The sequence below is a fragment of the Zalophus californianus genome, chromosome 5 (assembly GCF_009762305.2).
Source record: "Zalophus californianus isolate mZalCal1 chromosome 5, mZalCal1.pri.v2, whole genome shotgun sequence".
Classification (NCBI taxonomy): Eukaryota; Metazoa; Chordata; class Mammalia; order Carnivora; family Otariidae; genus Zalophus; species Zalophus californianus.
In genome coordinates, this window is record NC_045599.1 from 103,491,496 (window position 1) to 103,515,341 (window position 23,846).

Consider the following 23,846-nt stretch of genomic DNA (forward strand, 5'->3'; position numbering starts at 1 on the left):
CCCTGCTCAGCAGGAAGCCTGCTTCTCCCTTTCCCACTCCCCCTGCTTGTGTTCCCTCTCTTGCTGTCTCACTCTGTGTCAAATAAATAAATAAAATCTTTTTAAAAAATTAAAAAAAAAAACACTATTATATCAGAGCTGGTCTGGAAAGGAAAAAAGTCAGAAGATGCGAATTCGAGTCCCTCCGGGGCAGTGGGGCCTTGAGTACGTCACTTGACCTCTTTAAGTCTCAATTTCCTTAGCAGTAAAATGGTTATAACAGGTCCATTCAACAAATATTTAATAAGCTCCCATTATGTGCTAATTCTACTTGTCTCTACTAACCTTACAAATTTTATGGAAGAATTACATGACCTATGAGAATGCTTTGCAAACTGTAAATCATAAAAATACTTCATTAGTTATTGCTAAAAAATGTTTAATTTATTAATATTATTATCATTATCATTATTATTAAGATTGAGGCCAGGACCAAAGTAAGGAATTTTTGCCAGATTATAGAGCTAGTGGGAAGAATCACCTTGAATCCAAAAAGTGCCCCAAAGCTGGCTTTTAGGGACCGCACCCAAGATTATAATTTGCTGACAGCCAGAGAAAACAAGTATTTGCTAGAGATTTAACCCGAAGGCCCATACTGAGAAGATGAGACTACCCTGAATTCCCAAAGGGGCCTCAGAAAAAGGGGGGTGATAGGAATTCAAAGGCAGGAAGACCGAGAAGCATCACTGGCCTTCCAGGCAGCACCACGCCCCATCCCATACCTGGGCCTGGTGGAATCCCAAGAGAAGACTCCACCACCACCTACCCCACACATTAACAATCCAAGCAACTCCAAGCAGTCTGAGCAAACCCCAAAGTCAAGGTTTCTACCTTCCTCTCCCTCACTGAGTTCCAACCATAAAGAGCTTCTGGCCCTGGTGCTACACTGTCCTGAGGACTATAATGCATAAGGACAGTAAGGTGGTTTTCATTAAAAACAAACAACTGAAGATAAATGTGTTCTGTTCAAAAACCCATCATCAACAACTTGGGGGCAAATGTCAGCCCAGCACTGCCATCAGAAGGGTTTGGGGCAAAACCAAGGGCAAGCCCGAGCAGGCTAATGAAATAATGGGCACTGAATGTGAAGGTCCCAAATGACAAGAAAATACAATAATACAGTAATTAAGCTTTCAAGAAAGAAGAGCTACACTACTTGCCCAATTAATATACAAGTCAAGTTCAGTAATGTAAAAAAAGATTAAAGAAAAACTTTTATATCCAAAGACTGAATGAGATCAAGAATAGGAAACAACAAACAAAATACAGCAGCCATAATCCGCCACTCCCTAAGCCCCCAGATCACCTAATAGGTACCGTGCAATATTCGCATGCTAGTCACGGCAAGAAAGTTTATGACTTGCTAGACAGAGGCCACAGTCTACAACACCAGAGTTTAAAGCATATTGTTTTATGATCCATAAAGGTTCTATGCCACTTCCCAACCCCACCCTACCCCACCCTGAAACTAACAAAAGGTTAAAAATATTTTCCTTTTGGAACTGGAGCTACAGCTTAACTAAAGCACTGGAAATATCTACAAACCACTGACATTTTTATATTTATAGACCATGACAAGAGTCTCACCTATTTTAACTCTAATGTCATTCAATATGCCTTAAACATCTTGATTATATCTTTAATGTGCCATTTTCTCGGCAATAATCCACTGTACAAAGCCTGCTGCCTCTCAGACAGAAGATAAGTACATAATAAATCAGCTTGCAATGATTATTTTTCCCAGCTCATACTCACAGAGAGCTCCTAAAATTTCATTTGACTTTATCTTTTCCAATTCAGCAGCCAGTTCTCCCCCTCCTCATTTTGCTCCTTCCTCCTGTCCATCCAGGCCTCCCCTTGGGCATGGCTTCCTACCCAGGTTTTACCACTCCACTGGGTGCTGCCACCGCCGTCCAGGGAAGGAAGAGAGCTGTCAAGTGTCTTGGAGCAAGAGCATCTTTCTGGAGAAAGGCTCTTGCTCACTGGAGTAGAGGAAGGCACGCAAAGGCCTATTTGCATATGCTTTTATTCCATTTCCACACCCTGCACGCAAACGCTCTCTGGAAAGTCCCTTCTCAATTCCCTCCTCAGCGCAGGGAGGGGGGGGTTGAGGGGGGAGAGGTTGGGCCAGAATGGAAGGTTCCAGCCTGAGAGTGTCAGCCTCTCTCTGGGGGAGGCTTCAGCCTCCTGCTGTCTGCTGGGTCTGGACCCACGGGTCAGGGCTGGGGTCCCTCTTCCAGCGTGCCCCTTGGAGCAGAGCAGTGCTCTGGCCTGAGTACTCTGGAGAGTTCTGAGCAGGATGCCGTGCTCTGCTCCAGCCTCCCCCGAGGAAGTTCTGGTCAGGCGCTCGGTCCCGGGCTTCCTGTCTGTACTCTCCGCAGCCCCGTGGGGAAATCCCAAGACCTTTATCCGCGGCCCAACAAGCCTGATGGCTTTTCAAGTATGTGCAGGCTGAGTTTCGGTCAAAACCTCAATTTAACGTTAACCAAAAATAAATAAATAACATGTGTGCAGTCATTTATTTTAAAGAAATAAAGCAAAGAAAGAAAAAAAAGAATCAGAAAGAGTGAGGACCAGGCAGAAAGTTCTTTTTCTTGCTGTGGCCACAGAAGGCCTGGATTTGCTCACCATTTGAACAAACGGATGCTTTCAAGTGTAAACTGGCTGCTTGAAGTGGCAGCCAGGAGACCCAGAAATTTCTCTCCCAGTACTCTTCTCCAAAATGTGGATAGGCAAAGCCATCTTGTATCTCACTCAACTAAGGATAACAATAATAGCTCATTTGTAATGGGCACTTCGCCTGCACCAGGCACTCCGCTGAACGTTTCACATGCAGCTCTGTCCTGATCCCACTGCAAGCATGTCAGGTAGTCAGTAGTAGGAGCCCCATATCACTGATAAGGGAATTTTATCTGTGATGAGGTTAGTGTGATTTGCCCAAAGTCACTCAATTAGTAGCTGCTTCCCTGGGTGCCCTTTGTTGCTCCTTTCCCCAAACTGGAACGGCCTTGGGGTGTGCAGCTGCAAAGTAGGGTTCCCAACGAAGAGCAGTAGGACCTCCCTACACTGGAAATTTACTCAAGGACAGAAAAGAGCCAGTTCAAAGGTTTTTGCTTCCAGGTAGAGTTAGTCATACCCTGACCTCCCCAGAAAGTCTTCACTGCTCCCCTTGCTGGGCTCCCAAAAGGTTTTTTTGAACTTCTATTACAGATAACTTTTTAAAATGCAAATATTTATTGAGCACTTACTATACGCCACACACTATACATTACATATGTACAGGTTCTTACTCAATCCTCCCAACGACCTCAGAAGGTGGATACTGTTATTAAACCCTGATTACAAATAAGGAAACTGAGGCTTGGAGAGATTAAAGACTTGCTCCAGGGCACATAGCTAAAAGTTAGCAGAGCCAGGGCCAGAACCAAGGCTTCCCCTCCTCCAATCTCTGAACACCATCCACGGCATTACACTGCCTCTCACGAGGGTCAACATCAAAACTGTTTGCTGATGCGAGACTCTCTCTCTGGGAAAGGGAGCTTCTTAGGGGTGTGGGCCAAGCTGACCTTCAGGCACTATTCAGCATTTGCTGAAACACTGGATGGATGGGAGGGAGGGAGGATAAGGTGACCAGAAGAGTTAAGAGTATTCTTAACCGATCATAAAAGGTTCCACGTTGAACTAAGGAGTTGATGACCTACTTGTGAAACTTTTATAAAAGCTGAGAGCTGCGTAATGTCAATCAGTGATGATCTTCAGATGAAATGCGAAGTCATTTAGATCCAGCGTAGGGACCAAGGGCAGGCTCCCCCAAAATGTGCCACTTTGGCATATTGGTGATTTTAAATAAAAATTACTGAAGAGACAGCCTGTGTAAGGAGGACACTCAGAGCCTCCTCTGTCCCCCTGAGAGCAGGAAATAAATCTCCCATGTGAGAGGTACCCCCCCTGTACCAGGAGGTAGAGAGAAAACTATCACCAGAGATAGGAAATTTAGAGCTCAGAAGTCTATCTAAACAACACTGTTACCTTTCACTAATTTACTAACCCAGCCCAAATTCTGATTGGCAGCTCCCGGAGTTAAGTTTGCTTTGTCTTGCCAATTCCTCACCAATTTATTGCCTCTTTGCCTAAGAAGCATAAAAACTGCCTGCCTTGATCATTTCTTTAGATCTCCGTTTCACTATTGGTGTAATAAAATTTTGTGGGTATTTTTCTATTAATCTGTCTCATGTAAATTTAATTCTTAATTCAGCTGGAAGGCCTGGAGAGTAGAGAGGAATTTTTCCTTCCCTTCACCATTAACTAGGACTAGACTCAAATGGAAGGAATAGGAAGAACCCAGGCCTGGCTGGTTTCTGCTAACAAGCCCACTACCCCATTCCAATCAGTTAACCTGACCTCTGCATTCCTAAGGGATCCCTCATGATACCTGGGGCCCATCTGGTACAGTTTTCCAGAAATACGCAAGAGGCAGGATTTAATGTCTACATGGCTCCATTGTGTGCCTGCTGCCTCAGTAGGAATAGACTTTAAATCTTGAGCCAGGTTTTCATGGGCAATATAGAAATTTAGCCTCACCCTTTTATGATCAAAATTGATTATATCATTTTTGTTTTATTTTGTTGGGGGCAGGTAAAGTGGAGGTGAACTTAAACACCATTTATGGAACTTATATGCCAGGCAAAGAGCTAAGCACTTTTCCTACATGATCGCATTTAATGCTCATAAAATGGGTCTCACCATCTCCATCTCACAAATGAGAATGTACAGGTGACAGAAGCTCTGAGAAGTTAAACACCTTCCCAGGTACAGAGTTAGGAAGCCAGTGACAAGAGGAGGGGACTTGTGGGACGGTTATAAATCTTCCTGGGGGACAAGGACACTGACTTTCCTGGTTTGGAGTCTAACTAAATGCCACACTATGCTCTTTACTGGCCCTCACAAATACAAAAATTAATAGGATTATTGAGTTGGAGATATTTTCTACCCCGTTACTTGGAGAACAATGGGAACAACATCAGTACAAAAAGTTTTGAGCCCTGCATTGCTTTATTCTAAATCCAAGCAGAGCCACCCTTCCTTTTGAATAACTCATTCACTGCCCCTAACCCTCTACCATTGTATTAGACATTTCCAAATGCATCCACATCCCACAGTAAATATTACATAGAGGCAGGCCTTGATTTTGCATAATACTATATTAACTGAAATGAATGTTGATATATGAGCTGAGTTAAAGTTCATAAGTTGTTACACTGTTATGATGTTATGTTGGGGAGGCACTTAAACAGTTATCAACTTTGATTTGTGTGTTTGTTTGTTTGTTTTAATTTTGGAACCAATTTTCCCCCACGAGCCACTGACAAGCGCATACACACACATATTGTCCGGAGTCACGGATATGTTACCTGGTTCCGTATTTAAGTGATGGCTTTTCTCCATGTTTCACAATGCACAGACAGGAAACTTGAGAATCTTGCCACTACCCACCTTAAATATCGCTGTGTGGGACCAGGGGTACAAAAATGTCAAACTGGAAAGATGACCCTCAAAAAGCATGCCCCTGAGAACGATGAGGACATCTCCACCTGAGGTCTTTGGCCCTCAGACTCTTTGATCAAATACTGGGAAATTGTGACCTGATGGCTATGAAAGAAAATACCCCCAAATGTCATGATGATGTTTGTGTTTCCATCCCACTCAGTAACTGAGATCCTTGGGGTTCTTGAACCCAGGAAATCCCCAAAGAGACAGCTTCTGTTGGGGTAAGGGTTAGAGTTGGTATCTCGATCGGCTTATAGTTCAGCTGGAGCCCAGAATCAGGATTCAGACCCTTGTCCCTGCAGGTTCAAGTGAGGGCCAGCTGTACCTGGTGGACTTCCACTCTCGGAAGGGAAAGGCCATGTAGCCCAGCGCCCTTCTGCTCCGGTGCTGTATACAAGGCATGATAAGCAGCGGCACCAGGCTCCCCCTCCCACCATCATAGCACAATACTGTTGGGCACGCATGCCCAGTCCACGGTCTTAGTTTCTCATCTCTGAATGGGGTTAACACCTGGAAAGGCAACAAGGAGTAGTAGAGAGAGCCAAACATCAGACTCCAGCTGAGAAAAACTAACTCAGCTTCTGATTAACTTCTAACACAATCAGGAAAAACTTCTACCTGACACCTCCGAGTAAAAGCTTAAATTAAAAAAAAAAAAAAAGCAATAAAAATGCCAAACATAGTACATGGTCCATAACAGACCTTGAAAACGACAGAGCAAAAAGTTCACCTACTAAATATCTCATTATTTCTTGGGTGGCCCTTCTGTGAGCTGGACATCCAGACAGCTATCTCAAACTTTGCACCGGGAAAAGAGAGCATACTACACTGTTATATAAACAAGCAGGAAGACAATGATCTGCATCTGGAGAGCCTGCTTCTGAAATGAAAATGTGTGAGTGGAGAATCAAGACTCCCTGGAGGTGGGAACACCACAGCAGGCCCAGAAGAGAAACAGAGCATCCCCACCACCAGCAGGGGACAAATGCTGGAGCACTGACACACTCGGACCCAGCAAACGAAGGAAGGCATCAATAATGTAGCAAAGATTTTGCCAAGCAATGTTCATGAGTAAAGCTGCTTTAACATCCAAATACTGGCAACAAATCTCGTCATCTAAAATAGAGAATTGATCAAACCAATTATGGTGCATCTACCAAATAAGCATATCCACTCTATTTAAAATGATGATAAAGAATTCTTTTTTTAATGATGAAGAACTCTGATAACATTTTTTTAAATCTTTCAAAAGGGAAATAATACTACAAAATGCTTGTTGTCGTGTAATTTCTGCAAGAAAAAGCGAAAGTAACGCACCAAAAAGATAAGAGTAGTTATTTATAGAAGACGTGACTACGTGAGATCTTTTTGACATTCTCATCGGTACTTCTACTTTAAAAAAAAAAAAATCCAAGTGTGCTACCTTTATAAAAAGAGGGGAAATATTAGTTTGAGTGAGAGAACAAGGAAGAAAGAAAGGAAGAAGGAGAAGGGAAAAGGGAAAGGAGGTCAGAAAGCAGGGTTCATAAACATCTTCCCACCAAGCTGCTTCTCTTCTGCAAACATTTCTGCTCCACTCCTTTCAAAGCTTTGGCTGGGGAAAATACCACTAGCCATGCTGCTAGTAAACAATTACAGATAAAAGGCTAGAAACATATATCCAAAGCATTAACAGGGAGTATTTATAGATCAAAGTAAAATGTAAAAGTAATCTTAAGCAAAAAGTACTTTGTCTTTCCCATGTACTCTGAAAAAGCATAGAAGGACCCTGAAACTACCCAAAAGTTTTCAACTACGTGGAATGATCCAGAGCAATATAGGAACATCATCTTCTTTCTTCAAAAAAACATTCCAAGACAAAATATCATTTACAGCAAATGGTATTAAGGAAATGATTTTGTAGAGAATTACTTTCGGTCCCAGCCTGGGTCTGGTAAAAACCATGGTGTAACGTTGAAGCAAAGTGTCGGGAGCCAGACTGCTCAGGTTGAATTTCTTTCATTCCTTCTTACCAAGGGGTCAACTTACTTGATCTCTCTCACCTCTGTTGCCTTATCCTAGGGATAGAAAAAATTGTAGTATCACGTAGGGTTTTCATTAGCACTAAGAGAATTGATATGTGTAAAATATTTCGAACCACGGCCAACACACAGTAAGGTACTCCATAAATGACGATTGATTATTCTCATCGACAGTTATTATGTACTGGCTGCCTAGCATCCATTTCCCTTCCAAACACTATTCCAGATCTCCTTTATGAAATCACCTCTCCCCTGTTGTCAACCCTACCATTTTGAGTGGAATTAATCCAATACTCCCCTCCAAAGGTGCTCACTGATTGGCTTAAATCACTGTTGTGAACAATGATGATTGGCTCTGGAAAGGATATATGAACCATTCAGGCCAATGAGAGAGAAGCAATCTGAGGCTTGCGAAGAGTCTCCAAAAGAGATCCCCCTCTCTCCCACTAGACCATGCAGTCTACAAATGTGGGGCTGAGGCTGCCACAGCTATGTGCTACCATAAGGAGGAGTCTGGAGCTGCCGGAGAGCCCCAGGTTAGAGCTGAAAATGAAGCCATCACCAAAGAAAGCTCTTGATGATATCGCTGCTGGAGTCCCTGGATCAGGCCTACCTGAGGCTAGCCTACTGCTGAAAAATTCAGTTATATGAAGCAATGAACTGTTTGTTTTTTTATATATATATTTTTATTATTATGTTATGTTAATAATCATACATTACGTCATTAGTTTTTGATGTAGTGTTCCATGATTCATTGTTTGCGTATAACACCCAGTGCTCCATGCAGAACGTGCCCTCTTTAATACCAATCACCAGGCTAACCGCCCCCCTAGAACCCTTGTTTTTCACAGTCCATAGTCTCTCATGGTTGGTCTCCCCTCCAATTTCCCCCCCTTCATTCTTCCCCTCCTGCTATCTTCTTTTTTTTTTTAAGATTTTATTTATTTATTTGAGAGAGAGAGAGAATGAGAGATAGCACGAGAGGGAAGAGGGTCAGAGGGAGAAGCAGACTCCCTGCTGAGCAGGGAGCCCGACGCGGGACTCGATCCCAGGACTCCAGGATCATGACCTGAGCCGAAGGCAGTCGCTTAACCGACTGAGCCACCCAGGCGCCCCTTGCTATCTTCTTCTTCTTCTTCTTTTTTTTAAAACATGTATTATTTGTTTCAGAGGTACAGATCTGTGATTCAACAGCCTTACACAATTCACAGCACTCACCATAGCACATACCCTCCCCAGTGTCTATCACCCAGCCACCCCATCCCTCCCACCCCCCCCACCACTCCAGCAACCCTCAGTTTGTTTCCTGAGATTAAGAATTCCTCATATCAGTGAGGTCATATGATACATGTCTTTCTCTGACTGACTTATTTTGCTCAGCATAACACCCTCCAGTTCCATCCATGTTGTTGCAAATGGCAAGATTTCATTCCTTTTGATGGCTGCATAATATTCCATCATACATATATATGTATATATATACCACATCTTCTTTATCCATTCATCTGTCGATGGACTTCTTGGCTCTTTCCACAGTTTGGCTATTGTGGACATTGTGAAGCAATGAACTGTTATTTAAGCCAGTTTGGTTTGGCCTTCCGTAACTTGCACATAAGAAGCTCTAATTGATTCACTTTTCTGAGATGAATAATTTTTTGCTATTTCTTTCTCTGGAACCTGACCCATGTTCTAGGCATTCTCTACATCAGAATTTGATTGAGTCTCAGACTTTCTTTCTGTGAAGAAAGTGAAAGAAAATAAGCTTTCAGCTGCCTTCACCCTTTCCTGCCTCAACTATTTCAACCCACCTCAATTTCTAAGGTACCTTCCAAAACCAACAACACAACTTGAAAAATGGTCCAGGCATTTGGAATAAGAAAAGGACAGAAAGTAAGTCAAATGCATAAAACTCCATGGTGAGTGTCTATGAGTCTTTTAATGCAATAACTACCCGAGAAGAGAGAACAAGAAATATGATTTGCAACAATATATTTAACCATTTTGATAAAATTTCACTATGAAATTGATGTCTCTGGGATTTTGTGATGAGCTACTTGAAGGACAGGTCATGTTATCACACAACTTTGAATCACCACAGCCCCTAAGCCAGTGTCTCCCATCCAACAGACACCAACCCTCACTTGTCAAGGTGAAATGCCCACCATTTAAGCTACACCATGCTCAAACCATGACTGCCACCATATACTGAGCACCCACTGTCCAGCAGGCACTTTGCTGGGCAATTTACACATATTCTTTTAGATAATTTACCTCCAAGCACATCTACATGTAACTACTAAACTCCCATTCCTATTTTTAGAGGAGGAAACAGGGCCAAATTGCCCCAGGGACACACAGGTAGTAAATGATGGCACTAAGATTAGAACCCTGACCTAATATGTAAAAGACACATTGACAGTGAAAAACACATCACATGAGTATCAGGAGAAGAACAAAAGATCATGTGGTTACGAGATGTAAAGGTCAAGGGTATTTGAGGTGAGAGGCAGTGTGATGTAGAGGAAAAAAAGAAACGAGCTCACACCACTCTGCTATGATTGTGCTTCATAACCTTAAACAAGAAAAAGCATCATTCATTCATTTGTTCAACAAATATCCATTAAAGGTCTACTATGTGCTTAATATTCAAGAAACAACAGAAAATAAAACAAACACGGTCCCTCTCCTGTAGAACTTGCAATCCCATGAAGATCCTAGAAATAGAAAGGCCCTTCAGGTTCACCTCGTCCAATTCTCCCTTTGACAGTCAGGAAGACTGAGACCGAGAACAAGGGAAAGACTTGCACAAAGTTACACAATGAGGTGGGGAGTGGCAGAGCTGGACCAAAGCCCAGCTTTTCATATGACCTCCTGTAAAGTTTCACAAGTGGGAAGAAGTAACTGGCTGCCCCCACCCCATAAAACTCCCCCAAGCAGTCAAGATGGAGAATCTGAAAGCAGTTGAAAGGCATATAAAGACGTGCATTGCAACACTGTCAGAAGAGGCACACACATACAAAACAACTTCAATGTGCTCCAAGTACAGGCTGCTAAGTAAGCCACAGCAGAGTCATATAATGGATGCTTTTGCTACTTAAAAAAAAAAAAAAAGTAATAATAATAAATGTTAATTTTATTGGCTGGGTCCAGAGAATGGCCATGGGGTTTTGCAAAGCAGGTGGGAAATCAGGTTGCTTAATGAATATAACATAATCTCATTTCTTATTGGTTTCTTCATTTCAAGAAGAAAACATAGATGTGTTTACATGTTTTATACACTCATATTTAAACATAGAGAAAGATGTAGAAAAAAATATACATCATGGGTTTTTCTCAGGGGGTAGCACTGGAACAGAGAAGGGGCAATTCTTAACTTCTTTAGACACAAACTATATCATCTGACTAGGTACAAGCAGGTGCACTCTTTACTTTCGATCGTTGTTTTTTGAATAGGTAATATGTTCACACGGCTCAAAATTCAAGAGGCAAAAGCAGATAAAGTAAGAAGGATCCTACTCGCTCCATTCTCCAGAGGCTCTACGTTCCCAGGGGCTGTCAGGTTCCTATGTATCTTTTCAGAGATACTTAATGCGAATACAGTGACCTCTGTATGTATGCAAGGCGCAAAACACTGCACTTTGCATTTTTTCGCTTGACAACACATCTTGGATATCGTATTGTCTCAGAATACCGTAACGGGGGCTCCAGCAACAAACATGTACTTCTTGCAATTCTAGAGGCTGGAAGTCCAAGATCAGAAGGCTGGGACTGTCACATTCTTGATGAGGACCCTCTTTCTTGTTTGCAAATGGACACCTCTGCTGTATGCTCAGATGATAGAGAGCAGAGAGAAAAAGCAAGCTGTCTCTTCTTCTAAGGGCACTGATCTCATCATGTGTTCTACCATTATGACCTCATTACCTCCCTAAGGCTTCACCACTAAATGCCATTATAATGGGGATTAGGCTTCAACACACACATTTGGGGGGCAGGGACACAAACGTCAGCCCACAGCATGGATCCTAGTCATTCATAATGAGCTTTCTTTTCTGCGACTGCATTTATGTGACCAATGCCTCACTAATGGTCATCTAGTCTGTTTCCAGTCTTTGTTTCAATGACCAAAGCTGAAAAGAGTAACTTTTTAGAAATAATTGTTTTAAAATTACATCAGATTATGTCACTCTTCTATTCAAAAACCTCAGTGGAACCTGGTTTATTCAGAGCAAAAATGAAAATCCTCCCAATGACCTGCACGGCCCGGTGAGATCTACACCCACCTGACCTCCAAGCTCCGGGACCCGATTTTCTACCCTCACCCCTGCCCTCTCCAGTGAGTGACAAAGGTGTCTATGCTGCTCCTCAGAACTCCCTTCGGTCTCCACCACTCACTGCGTCAGGGTTCTGATCAAATCTCAAGATTTGTGCAAGGAGGCGCCCCGCATTTTGAACAGCACACACACCCCAGTACTGCCCCCCATATCCACTTGCCACCATTTGCCCACAGCATTTATCACCTTCTAGCATATCACACAGCTTTCTTGTTTATCGTGGTAGATGTCATGTGCACACAGTAACTAGCCCAGGGGACAAGCTTAATGAATATGTGTTGAATGAATGTGAGTGAACTGCACATACGTGTGAGCATCTTTTATTACACACATCTTTTTAAAAATTAAAGGATATTAGAGTATAGAAAAAAGGAAAGACACACTGTATTTGGAGACGGGAACAAGGGAGATACAGTCAAGTCTTTCAAAACACACATTTGCATCTAACCATAGGGCATATTTCGTGTGATTTGCTTGTGTCACTTTGCGCACGTCTCAGGCAATCCTCATAGTAACCTGTGAGTTAAGTGAGTACAGTTGTTACCCCCTTTTAGGACTGAGGGAACTTGGGCTCAGAGCAATGCCGTGATTTCTCCAAGGTTACTTAGTTGGGGGGTGGAGGGAGAAGAATCCACAGCATGGATCCAAATACAACCACGCTGGTTTCAGAACCATGCTCTTACCTACCAAGCTTCAACTCAGATTTCCATTCAGGCCAGTAACCTTTTTAATGCAAGTGAAATCCTAGAAAGCCACTAATATATCACCATGATCCAAAATCCTTAGCTTTATTTTCACATGTGCACACAGAATCGAGAGAATCATGAGCCTGCTCTAGGCTGAGAAGGGAACTCACTCAAGGTCACACTACATCGTGCAGTGCAGACACGATTTGAATCCAGATATTCCTCAGTCTTGAGCTTGCCCTTAAGCACCACACCCCACTGTCAGCACCTGGGCCAGAATGAAGAAAAAATAAATAGGAGGGTCATGTGCTCATAAAGTCCAAAGAGCTCCCAGGAGGTTCTTTGTCCCCAAGGACTCCCAGCAACTACCCACGCTGCCATGCATGGTCTCTGGCAAGTTTTAACTTGTATGGTTCTTTCAACAGGAAGTGTTACCAGCTCAGATCTTACCTTGATCAGTGCAGTGGCTGGGAGCTCTCGAAGCCACGTGGACAGGGCACGAGAAAGAGAATACAATAGACAGCCTTGAAATGTTATTTGAAAGGCAGTAGATGGTCATCCTCCAGGCCATCGGAGTGCCTGAGAGGTGGGTGGTGTCAGCACACATCAGGCCCCTGGTACCCAGGGACTATCATTCTCCACGTCTCCCAACAGGACAGCTTAAATCATATGTCTGTCTCGGGCAATACATCCTTTCAGGGCAGGGGGCGGCCAACATTGAATGTGCCACTGACCTAGAGCAGGCTCGTGAATCTCTTGATGCTATTTGCATTTGTGAAATAAAAATGAAGCATTAGGGCTACACTTATTTACGGGTGGTTTCACTTACTTAAAAATGCCACCAGCCTGAGAGTTAGGAGGCCTGGGTTAAGATGGTATCAATTATTTTCTGACAGCCACATGACATCTGAGTCTCAGTGTGTTCTTCTCTAGAGTAGGCTGCTGGGCCAAGGCTGTGAATTCAGGCTCAGTCCCACTCTGAGCACTGGGCCGGGCTGATCTCAGGGCCTGGGACCCACTGTTCCTGCTGCAGCTCCATCTCTCATTCCAGCCATTGCTTGGAGGCAGGCTAAGCCCCTAACTGGGGTCTCAGAAAAAGTAGGGACACCAAAAAAAGGAATGCTTTAAAAGCAATAGATACTTGAACAAAAGCACTGAGGTGGTCCCTGTGGGGAAACATCTGAACTTTTTTGTTATATTAATTTGTGATTTTTACTAATGGGTAGAGGGGGGACACCATAATCATTCCATGTTTATAAACTTATCTGACCCTGTTCTGAAAATGTAGAGGCTTCTGACCTCCTCCCTTCCTCTCTCCCTTCATTTGAAAAGATTTTTTAAAACCTCTGTGCCTTGGGCTCCTATTTTTAAAAGGGAAGCCATTGCCAAGAGTTAACCCATAATGGTACACATTTACATGTGAGGGGATTACAGGTCACTCACCATGGGGGTAAAGAAGAGTGCGCAAGGGTATTCTTTGCAGCATGGTTTGTAATAGCAAAATAGGGAAAATAACCTAAATGCCCATCAACACAGTGTTCACTAACTCAATCATGGGCACATTCATTCTATAGAATACTAGGTGCCCTTCAAGTGAATGTAGCAGATCCGTATGTGCGAAATAGAACATTCTCCAGAACCACTTTCTAAATGAAAAAATCAAGATGCAGAGCAATGCATAGTAGACTCCCACTTGTGTTTCTTTTAAAGAAATCTATATTCACATATGCTGATTTATACATGGAATATTTCCAGAAGGATAAACAAGAAACTGTTACCAGCGGTTGCCTCTGGGGATTAGACTAGGCGGCCTGAATGAGAGGAAAAAAAACCTCATTTCCATTCTATATGCTCTTGTACTGTTTCAATTTTTTTATTACTCAGGTACAGAACTTCTGTTTAAATAAACAAAAGGGTCACACTTATATGCCATATTGTTATCAATATTAATGATAGATGGAAGATAATGAAAGATCATACTCTTGTCATACTCTTGTCAATACCAATACCTTCATTTCAAAGACTGTGGAACAATTTCCTATGTGCAAGGCGACAAGCTGCACGCACAAGCCATGTGGAGAGCCCGAAGACTGGCTCCTCCCCTCAGTAGGGCACAGTGGTCACCAGCTCACACACTGGAGGGATGCAGAGTAGACTTGAGCTGTTCCAAGAATCTACCACTGAGCAACCATGGGGAAATCAGGTCACCTCCCTGAACCTCTGTTTCTTCATCAGCAAGGTGAGGATAAAGAGCCTGCTCCTCCCCAGCCCCCCACCTCACTCTAAACCACTGTTGTGAAGAACAAAGAAGACAGGGCAGGTGAAATTCACAGCCCCAGGGGCGCCTGGGTGGCTCAGTGGGTTAAGTGTCTGCCCTTGACTCAGGTCATGATCTCAGAGTCCCGGCATCAAGCCCCATGTTGGGCTCCCCCCTCAGCGAAGAATCTGTTTCTCCCTCTACCCCTCCCCCCAGCTAGTGCACTCTCTCTCTCTCAAATAAATAGATAAAATCTTTTTAAAAAAATGCACAGCCCCAGTTCTTAGTAAATGGCAAGGAGCACAGGACATTGCTTGACGGGTTTCTTTCTCTATTTGACTCTAGCTTCTTGCTCTTTCAAAATCCAGAACCTCTTAGTTTTTGACAACCCATACCGTTTCCTATCCAAATATGCTAGCTGAAGTCAGGAACAAAACAGATTCACAAAGAAAGGGGTATTCTCACTCTTAAGAAGCTTAGAAGCGGAATCTAAACTCAACACTGCCAGATAGGTAAGCAGGTTCCGTGGGTGTGGGAGGTGGGAACTCCTTGTGGAGGAAGCAGCAGGAATTAAGAGAGAAAGGTACCAGGCCCCCAAGGAATGGCCAAGGAGCCCAGTGTGGGGACCTGCATCCTGAGAGACCAGTGGGCCCATCAGGGTAAGATTTCAAATGCTGTGATGAGGAGCTTCCAAAACAAACAGATACTGAAAGTTGAGGAGCAATGGAATTTCTTGACCTAACAAGGGGGTGATGAGGGCAGTGGCAGTGAGGATGGAAAGGGGAAGATGAAACCTCAGAGACCCAGGATGTGGACTGTCTAGGTTCTGGATATTTAGCTGGGGAAGATGAGGAAGAAGCTGGAGACAAACTCCAGATTTCTAGTTAATGCAATAAATCTGAGTTTTCCATATCAGGCGGAGGGAGAAGTGGGGGATTACGTGTGAGTATATATAATGTTGCCAAACATAATTCACTCTTTCTGTTTTAATTTCCAAACCGTTCAGAGGATCTAAGCAAGCTTCTCTTTAATTCATCCAATAAATATTTATTGAGTACTTATTGTACATTAAGTACTATTCCATGAACCAGAAATATAACAGTTAAGAAAACACAACTCTTCCGGGTGATGTATGGAATTGTTGAATCGTTAAACTGTACAACTGAAACTAATATAACACTGTATGTTAACAGGAATTAAAATAAAAAGTTAAAAAAAAAAAAAAAGGAAAGAAAGAAAACACAGAGCTTGATCTTACAGTCTCAAAATCTACTGTGGAGTCCAGGCAGGTTAACAGTCAATCACAATCATGCTAGGACAGAAGAATTCATGTGATATTGAGATTTCAAGAAGGGGCAACTTCTCCAAGCTTGGGTGTCAGTGAGGGCTTAGGAAAGTGATTTCAAAGCAGAGAACAGAAAGAGAAGCGAATTTAAGAGGACTAAGAACCAGGAAAGAATATTCCAGAGTAGACAGCAAACATAGTGGTCACCAGATGTGGCGGAGGCAAAGAGATGCAATATGGCAGGATGGAGAGTGGGAGGTGGGGAGTGAGCAGAAAGGAGACCATAGTGGGACCAGATCATGCTGGAAAGTGTTAGGACTCCATGCATAGGTATCACTCTCTGAGCATTTCTTAGCGCCAGCATTACATAGCACAGACCATGCCCCTGCAGCTCCAGTTTGCACCGTTAGGATTGCTTCTGGGCACATGGCCGTGGGAGATTCCCCTCAAAGCCTGTGCAGAAACACAAGTCAGGCCAATGAGTCGGAACCAAGTGGATTTGAAAACGATGATGTTGCTTTTATATCAGATTTCTAAATAGGGATTTTTTTTTTTAGCCCCATCAATGTCATGTGCACTGAGTTCCTTCTTTCACTCCCTCTAAAAACAAAACAAAAGTCATGCAAAATCCACGTGAAGGTGGGTATTTTGGTGTGACGAGGTGGGACATTCATAAGTAGAGAACCTTGTCTACAGACTTCTCCTATCCCCTCATTTGACAATAATAGCTCCCAAGATTCTTACAATCATTACCTCACTCTCAGGATACAAAAACTAAGAAGCAATTTTATTCTGAAGTTGGTTCTGATGCTTGAAAATATGGTGTAGCTTGCCCAAGTTCATCTTGCTCTTTGTGGGTCTACCAGCAGGACAGCCTGATGTATTCTCTTGTTCTACTCCTCTCTCCCACTCCCTTCCTTCCTATTCATTTTCTCTTTTCCTTTCTCATTCTCAGTTGCACATGATGGAGACCTACTTGTTTGCCTTTACCGTGGAGGTGGGGGAGAAAGTGCAAGGGAATTAAGAAAGCTGGTCATGGAGGCAGATCTAAGACCTGCAGTGCAGCAGCAGGAAGAGCTGGAGCCTTCCACAGACAATAGCCCTGAGTCCAAGGAGCCTGCAAGAACAGCAGAGCAGGAATCCTTGCCCTCACATCTCTGCCCTGCCATTCCTGTGATTCAGCTCTTTTCAGAGAATTTGACTCTCTCTTCCCCCTACCAACTAGCTTTACAGCAGTGTTTCTCAAAATGTGATCCTTAGGACATTAAAGAGATATGACAGTCAAGTGGAATTCATGACCCTGGGTAGGCTCCCAGGCCGGATAAAGACACTCTCAGGATAACTGATGATACTGGAATAATGACTGAAGAGGTGAGAATAGTATTGTATCGATTTTAGATTTCCTGAATTTGGTTACTCTACTATGGTTGTATAAGAGAATAGCCTTCCTCTTGGGAAATACATTCTGAAGGATCTAGGAATAAAAGGGCTTGATGTGTACATACTACTTTCAGTTCAGGAAAAAAAAATGTGTGTCTTGTGTGTGAAGAGAGAAAAGCAAACGTGGCAAAATGTTTACAGCTAGTGAATCTGGTTAATGAGTACAGAGAATTTCTTAAACTGTTCTTGCAACTTTAAGTTTGAAAATATTTTTTTTGGTTTTTTTGGGTTTTTTTAAAGATTTTATTTATTTATTTGAGAGAGAGAGAGAATGAGAGAGAGAACATGAGAGGGGGGAGGGTCAGAGGGAGAAGCAGACTCCCTGCTGAGCAGGGAGCCCGATGTGGGGCTCGATCCTGGGACTCCAGGATCGTGTCCTGAGCCGAAGGCAGTCGCTTAACCAACTGAGCCACCCAGGCGCCCCTGAAAATATTTTTTAAGTGAAGAAATAAAAGTACAGAAAACAAATTAAGTTTAAAAAGAATAAAAATGTGGTCCTGGACCAGACAGATGCATCAGAATCCCCCAGGGAGTGGTTTAAAATACTGGACAGTTCCCAAGCCCCAACCCAGAGCCATGGAATCTGCATATCTGGGGCGGAGCTCTGGGAATGGACATGTCAAGGATCTCAAGTGACTCAGTATGCCCTAAAAAGCATAATGTCCATCAGCCACATCAGGACCAGTCCAGGTTCTTTACAATTTCAGCTCTCTCACATATTTCTTATATCAACACTCTCAGTAAAGAGAGACCCCAATGGCCTAGCCCATCTTTTCACACCAGCTCCCATCATGGGCTGCTACAAACCCATTAATTTGCTACTTTGGGGTCAAATGCCTGGTCTAACATTATTGGCTGAGGACCAGGGTACCATTGTCCTCTTTGGGATACCTCTTTTGGCCAAACTAGATTTATCTTTTAAAAGGTGATGAGAAGAAAAGCCCTGTCATTGACTCTGCTAGTACATTCTTAATCATGATCCCCACAGCAAAGCCATTTTCAACAGATACCAGGTGTTTCCTTCCCCAAAAAGAATATTAGCTCTTGCCCCGCGTCAGGCTCCTTGCTCAGTGGGGAGCCTGCTTTTCCTTCTCCCTCTCCCTGCTGCTCCCCCTGCTTGTGCTCTCTCTCTCCTCTGTCAAATAAATAAAATCTTTAAAAAAAAAAAAAAAGAGTATTAGCTCTGGAAATCACAGGTAACAGGGAGGTTTTACCCAACTGAAATGTAATCTTTGAAAACCAGAAACTTGGGAAGTCTACATAACTTGAGAGCAAATATTTTTCCCAAGTACCAATGATTTTATTCTGTAGTCATAAGACCATGTCATGCATTTGAGTGTATGAGACATGAAGTGGCCCACCAATTTATCAAGCCTTCACGAACATCCAGCTTTCCAATGAGGAAATACCACCTGGATGATACCACTTGGCTTTAGGAACTATATTCTTGAAATATCATATTGCTACTTTGAATCAAGAGCTTAATTTAAACCTCAGGAGGCAACAGGTCAAGAAGGTAGGATGTGAAGACCATCTTGATTCCTTTGTTCCCCTCACACCAAGCCTCACACCCATTGCTGCCCATCTAATCCACCAACCAGTGTTGGAAATTCTATTTATGAAACAAATCGCCAAGGCAACTACCTCTCTCCAACTTCACTATCACCAGCCAATTCCAAATGACCGTTCTTTCTCCCTCAACCATATGTCTCCTGCTTCTATTCTTTCCATACACACAACGACTAGAATTTTTTTTAACTTTTTATTTTCAATAATACCAAACCAACAGAAGAACACCTACTGCCAGCCATGATGGAGTAACTGGGACGAAATTTATCCTCCCACATGAAACAACTGAAAACCAAACAAAATATATGAAACAAAGGTTTTCGAGACCCTGGGCATGAGGCAATGAAAGTCAGTGATGCCTCAGAAATAGGAAACTATTGAGGGAAGTCCCACAGTCGCCCCAGCTCACTACCTTACAAGACTTTCCAGGCCATGACAAGGAGGGGAGGCATAACCCAGGGAATGCCTCCAGTTAAGAAGACAGATCTGAAATTCCTTGAAGTCCACAGTGGCTAGAGGTCACAAGAGAGAGTGCCAGTGAGAAGGTGATGGCACAGAGAGAGCCCCAGATCTCCACACAGGGTCCTGCTTGAGTGTTCAAGAGAGTACTGATCCTGGCAGACATGTGAGAAACCTATTCAAGGCTGGGGGAAGAACCACCAGAAAGGATTCAAGTGAAGAGTATCTGTCATTCACTCGGCATCAGCATAACCAGCACTGGTCCCCCCAAGCAGGCTGGGAAACATCGTAATTCATGGGGCATAGAGAGAGTAATAAGAAGGATCTTGCCTTAGTAGAGAGCTATAATTAGCCCTAGACTAGATGCCTCTCTGGTCTAACAACTCTTAAAAGATCTGAAAGGATTAAACTATTTCTAAGTAACTGCATCCTAGAGCAAAGCTCAAAGAATTTCCTATAGGAAAAGAAAACTATCCAGCACCCACAAAGTTAAAATGCACAATGTCTGGCATCCAATAACAAATTATCAGGCATGCAAACAAGCAGGAAAACAAGACCCATACCGAGGGGAAAGATTAATCAGTTGAAACTGGTCTAGAACCTACACCGACACATATGTTAGAATTAGCAAAGACATTAAGACATCTACTGTAACTATAGTCTATATATTCAGAGGTAAGTAGAGTCAGAGAATATATTTTTAAAAGACTCAAATCAAACTTCTAGACTTGAAAACTATATCTGAAAATTATACTGGATGGGATTAAGAGCAGGTTAGAAAAATGAGTACTTTTTCTGGAGAATCATATTTGTTTTTAGACATTTCTTTTTTTCTCCTACTCTTTCTCCACAGCCCTACCCTTTCTAAAAAAAGTAATCAAGACATATGCTTAAAACTCATTGTTTTAAAGAAATGAGTGCAAAAAAAGCCAAAAGAGGTTAATGGATTCCCTCAAAGTTCCATAACTACTTAATGAAAGAATCCGTACTAGAATCAAGGTATGTTGGCATTCAGAGATATTTCCCTTTTATATAATAGTGCTTCTTCTTTAGGATTAGTTATATAATAGCAAAACAGTGATGAAATATTTTGATACAAATTATTAGATAAGACAATTCAGGTATTGCTCTTGGAAATGGACCTCAGTTAACACCAGAGGAAGTTTTTAAAGACATAAGAAACTGTGTGCTAAAATTAAAACATAATGATCATCCAGGAGAGCTATTAGAAGTATTTCTCCTCCTGAAATCTTTAAAAGAAGGATGTTTCTGAGTCCAACTTTGAGGAATGGTTTAGGCAAAATCATGCATATGGACACATTGTTTCTACTTTTGTAGTTAAAGAGCACTAAAGATTGTAGTTTCTAATTTTATATGGAAACTTTTATCACGATAATTGTTGGCAGTTCCAAAAAGTCATAATACATATTTTTAGGGATGCCTGGGTGGCTCAGTCGGTTGAGTGCTGCCTTCAGTTCAGGTCATGATCCCAGGGTCCTGGGATCCAGTCCCACCTGGGGCTCCTTGCTCAGTGGGGAGCCTGCTTGTGCTCTCTGTCTCTCTCTCTCTCTGACAAATAAAATCTTTAAAAAAAATACATATTTTTAAAATCTTCATTGGAATTCTCCACCCTTTAATATGGTTTGTTCTGACATGGAGTTAATACTAATGATTTTGGAAAGATATAAAATCATGTGTCAAAAAGAAAAAAGCATATTAGAAATTGTAGAAAGATTATTAGTAAAATTGAAGACACAGTAATAGAACCTACACAAAATGGAAATACACAAAGCAAAAGGCTGGGGAAAAAATGAAAAGAAGCATCACTGAGCTATGAGACTTAATACGTACATAACTGGAGCCCCAAAGAAGGGGTTGGGGGGCAGAAAGAAAAGACCATTTGAGGGGTGCCTGGGTGGCTCAGTTGGTTAAGCATCTAACTTCAACTCAGGTCATGATCTCAGGGTCCTGGGATCGAGCCCCGCATTGGGCTTCCCGCTCAGTGGGAAGTCTGTTTGTCTCTCTCCCTCTGCCTCTCCCCTGGCTTGTGCTCTCTCTCTCTCAAATAAAATAAAATAAAAATAGGGCGCCTGGGTGGCTCAGTTGGTTGGGCGACTGCCTTCGGCTCAGGTCATGATCCTGGAGTCCCGGGATCGAGTCCCATATCGGGCTCCCTGCTCGGCAGGGAGTCTGCTTCTCCCTGTGACCCTCTTCCCTCTCAAGCTCTCTATCTCTCATTCTCTCTCTCTCAAGTAAATAAATAAATAAAATCTTTAAAAAAAATAAAAATAAATTAAAATAAATAAAATAAAAATATTTTTTTAAAAAGACTATTTGAAAAAATAAAGGATGAAAACTTCCCAAATTTGATAAAAACTATGAACCCAGAGATCCAAGAAGCTAGCAAACCCCACACAGGAGAAACATGAAGAAAACATCATAATCTAATTGTTCAAAATCAGTGACATGGGGGCGGTTTGGGGGTGGGGAAAAGTAGCTATTAAAAGAAAAAGCCTTTAAGCGCAGAGCAACAGGGATAAGAATAATAGATTTCTCCTCATTGAAAAATATGCAAGATGAGAAGCAGGGGAGCTTCATCTTTAAAGTACTGAAAGAAAGAAAAAAACTAGAATCCTACAATAAAGAATATTTTCAGACATTACAAAAGCTGAAAGGATTCATCACCAGCAGATCCACACGTCAAGAAATAAAGAAGTTCAGCCCACAGAAGAGGAGACCCCAGCTGGCAATCGGAGCAACACTAAGGGGGGAAGAGGACCTGAGGGGAGAAAACATGTTTTCTGATTTCAATCTCTTTGAGAGCTAATTGACAGTTCAAACAAAAATAATGACATTGGAATATGGAATAAGAGAAAGTACAAACGCATGACAATAAGAGAAATGCAAGTAAACTCTCCAAGGTTCTCACACTATATATGAAGTATCAAGTGATAGAATATCACCTGCAAGTGGACTGTGATGAGTTAAAGATGCATACTATAAATTCTAAAGCAACCACTAAAAAAAAGAAGAAGAAAAACACCCACACACAAAGAGTTACAACTAATAAGCCAACAAAGAAGTTAATTAAAAAATAATAATAATAATAACACTGGTCCAGGATCACACATTACCTCTCTCTAATGTGAAAGTGTCCTTCAGCCCTTCCTTGTCTTTCATGACCTCGACCTTGCTAAAGAGGACAGACCAGTTGGGTTGTCTTTGTTGTTTAGTTTTGGGTGACTGTAGAACGTCCCTCAGTTTGCAGTTCTCTGCTAACAGCAATTTTCTTTTACTGTAAATGAGATCACAACAGGGCCCAACTTAAATAGCTCCCCTGGCTTCCCCACCCCTTGCACTCAGATCAACCCTGTTGTCACAGAGCCTTTCCTGGTGTGGCCTCGGCCTTCTCCCCCACTTTTACGTCCCGTCACACTCACCCTGTCCTGCACCAACCACAAAGGCTTGCTCTCTTTCCTCCCAGCTGGTTCTCGCCTCAGGGCTCTTGCACATGCTCCTCCCTCTCATCCTTCCTTTCTCAGTTCATAATCATTACCCCAGAGGCATCTTCCCTAATCACCAATTCAAAGTGGCCCTCTCCCAAAAGGAGCCCTCTCCCAGAAGGAGCCGAGCCCCCCACGCCACTCATGTTCACCCCCTTCTGGGCACTTGTCACCAGCAAAAATGCTTTTGTGCACTTGCTTTCTACTGAAATGAAAGCCTTGGGGCAGAGAGGAGTTCTCAGTACCTAGAATGGTACCAGGCACACAGAAGGCCTTCGGTACATATTTTGTGGGGAAAAAATGAATGAAGAAGGGACAAGGGGAGCCAAGAAAGAGAAAGAAAAAAGAAGAAAGAAATACACTTTGGAAGAAAAGAGATCCCAGGGACACAACATCTTTTGAGAGTTGTCCACATGCTGAGCACTCTTCTAAGCACTGCATGTGGACCAGCTCATTCACAGGACAGTCAGAAGCTCAAGTCTGAGACCCCAGACCCCTCCATCAGTAAACCGAGGAAGCCCTCTAACTGCAGCCTCAGAGAGACATCAGGAGGGATGTTCAGGTTACCTCAAGCAACCTCCACAGTGGGTGAAAACCATACAGATCAGCAGAGACCCATCCTGGGAGGCCAGAATGAAGGTGTGAGGGGGTGGAAACCACCTCTTGTAGTGAATGCCTCACTCTCCTTCCTGGGAGGGACCCTTAGAGC

General features: G+C 42.7%; 1 protein-coding gene and 1 long non-coding RNA gene across 7 annotated transcripts in view; one reads left to right on the plus strand and one right to left on the minus strand.

Annotated features, from left to right (window-relative positions):
* Window positions 1–1,995, minus strand: part of LOC113929573 — a 153,356-nt gene extending 151,361 nt beyond the window's left edge. For all 6 annotated transcript variants that reach the window (XR_003522247.1, XR_003522243.1, XR_003522246.1 and 3 more), the window contains exon 1: window positions 1,795–1,995. This is a non-coding gene — a long non-coding RNA (uncharacterized LOC113929573). The remainder of the gene's footprint in view (window positions 1–1,794) is intronic.
* Window positions 1–17,326, plus strand: part of ATP10B (ATPase phospholipid transporting 10B (putative)) — a 391,956-nt gene extending 374,630 nt beyond the window's left edge. The window contains exon 23 of the mRNA XM_027606553.2: window positions 17,122–17,326. Coding sequence (XP_027462354.2) covers window positions 17,122–17,190 — 69 coding nt within the window. The 3' untranslated portion in view covers window positions 17,191–17,326. The remainder of the gene's footprint in view (window positions 1–17,121) is intronic.
* Window positions 17,327–23,846: the final 6,520 nt, after the last annotated feature.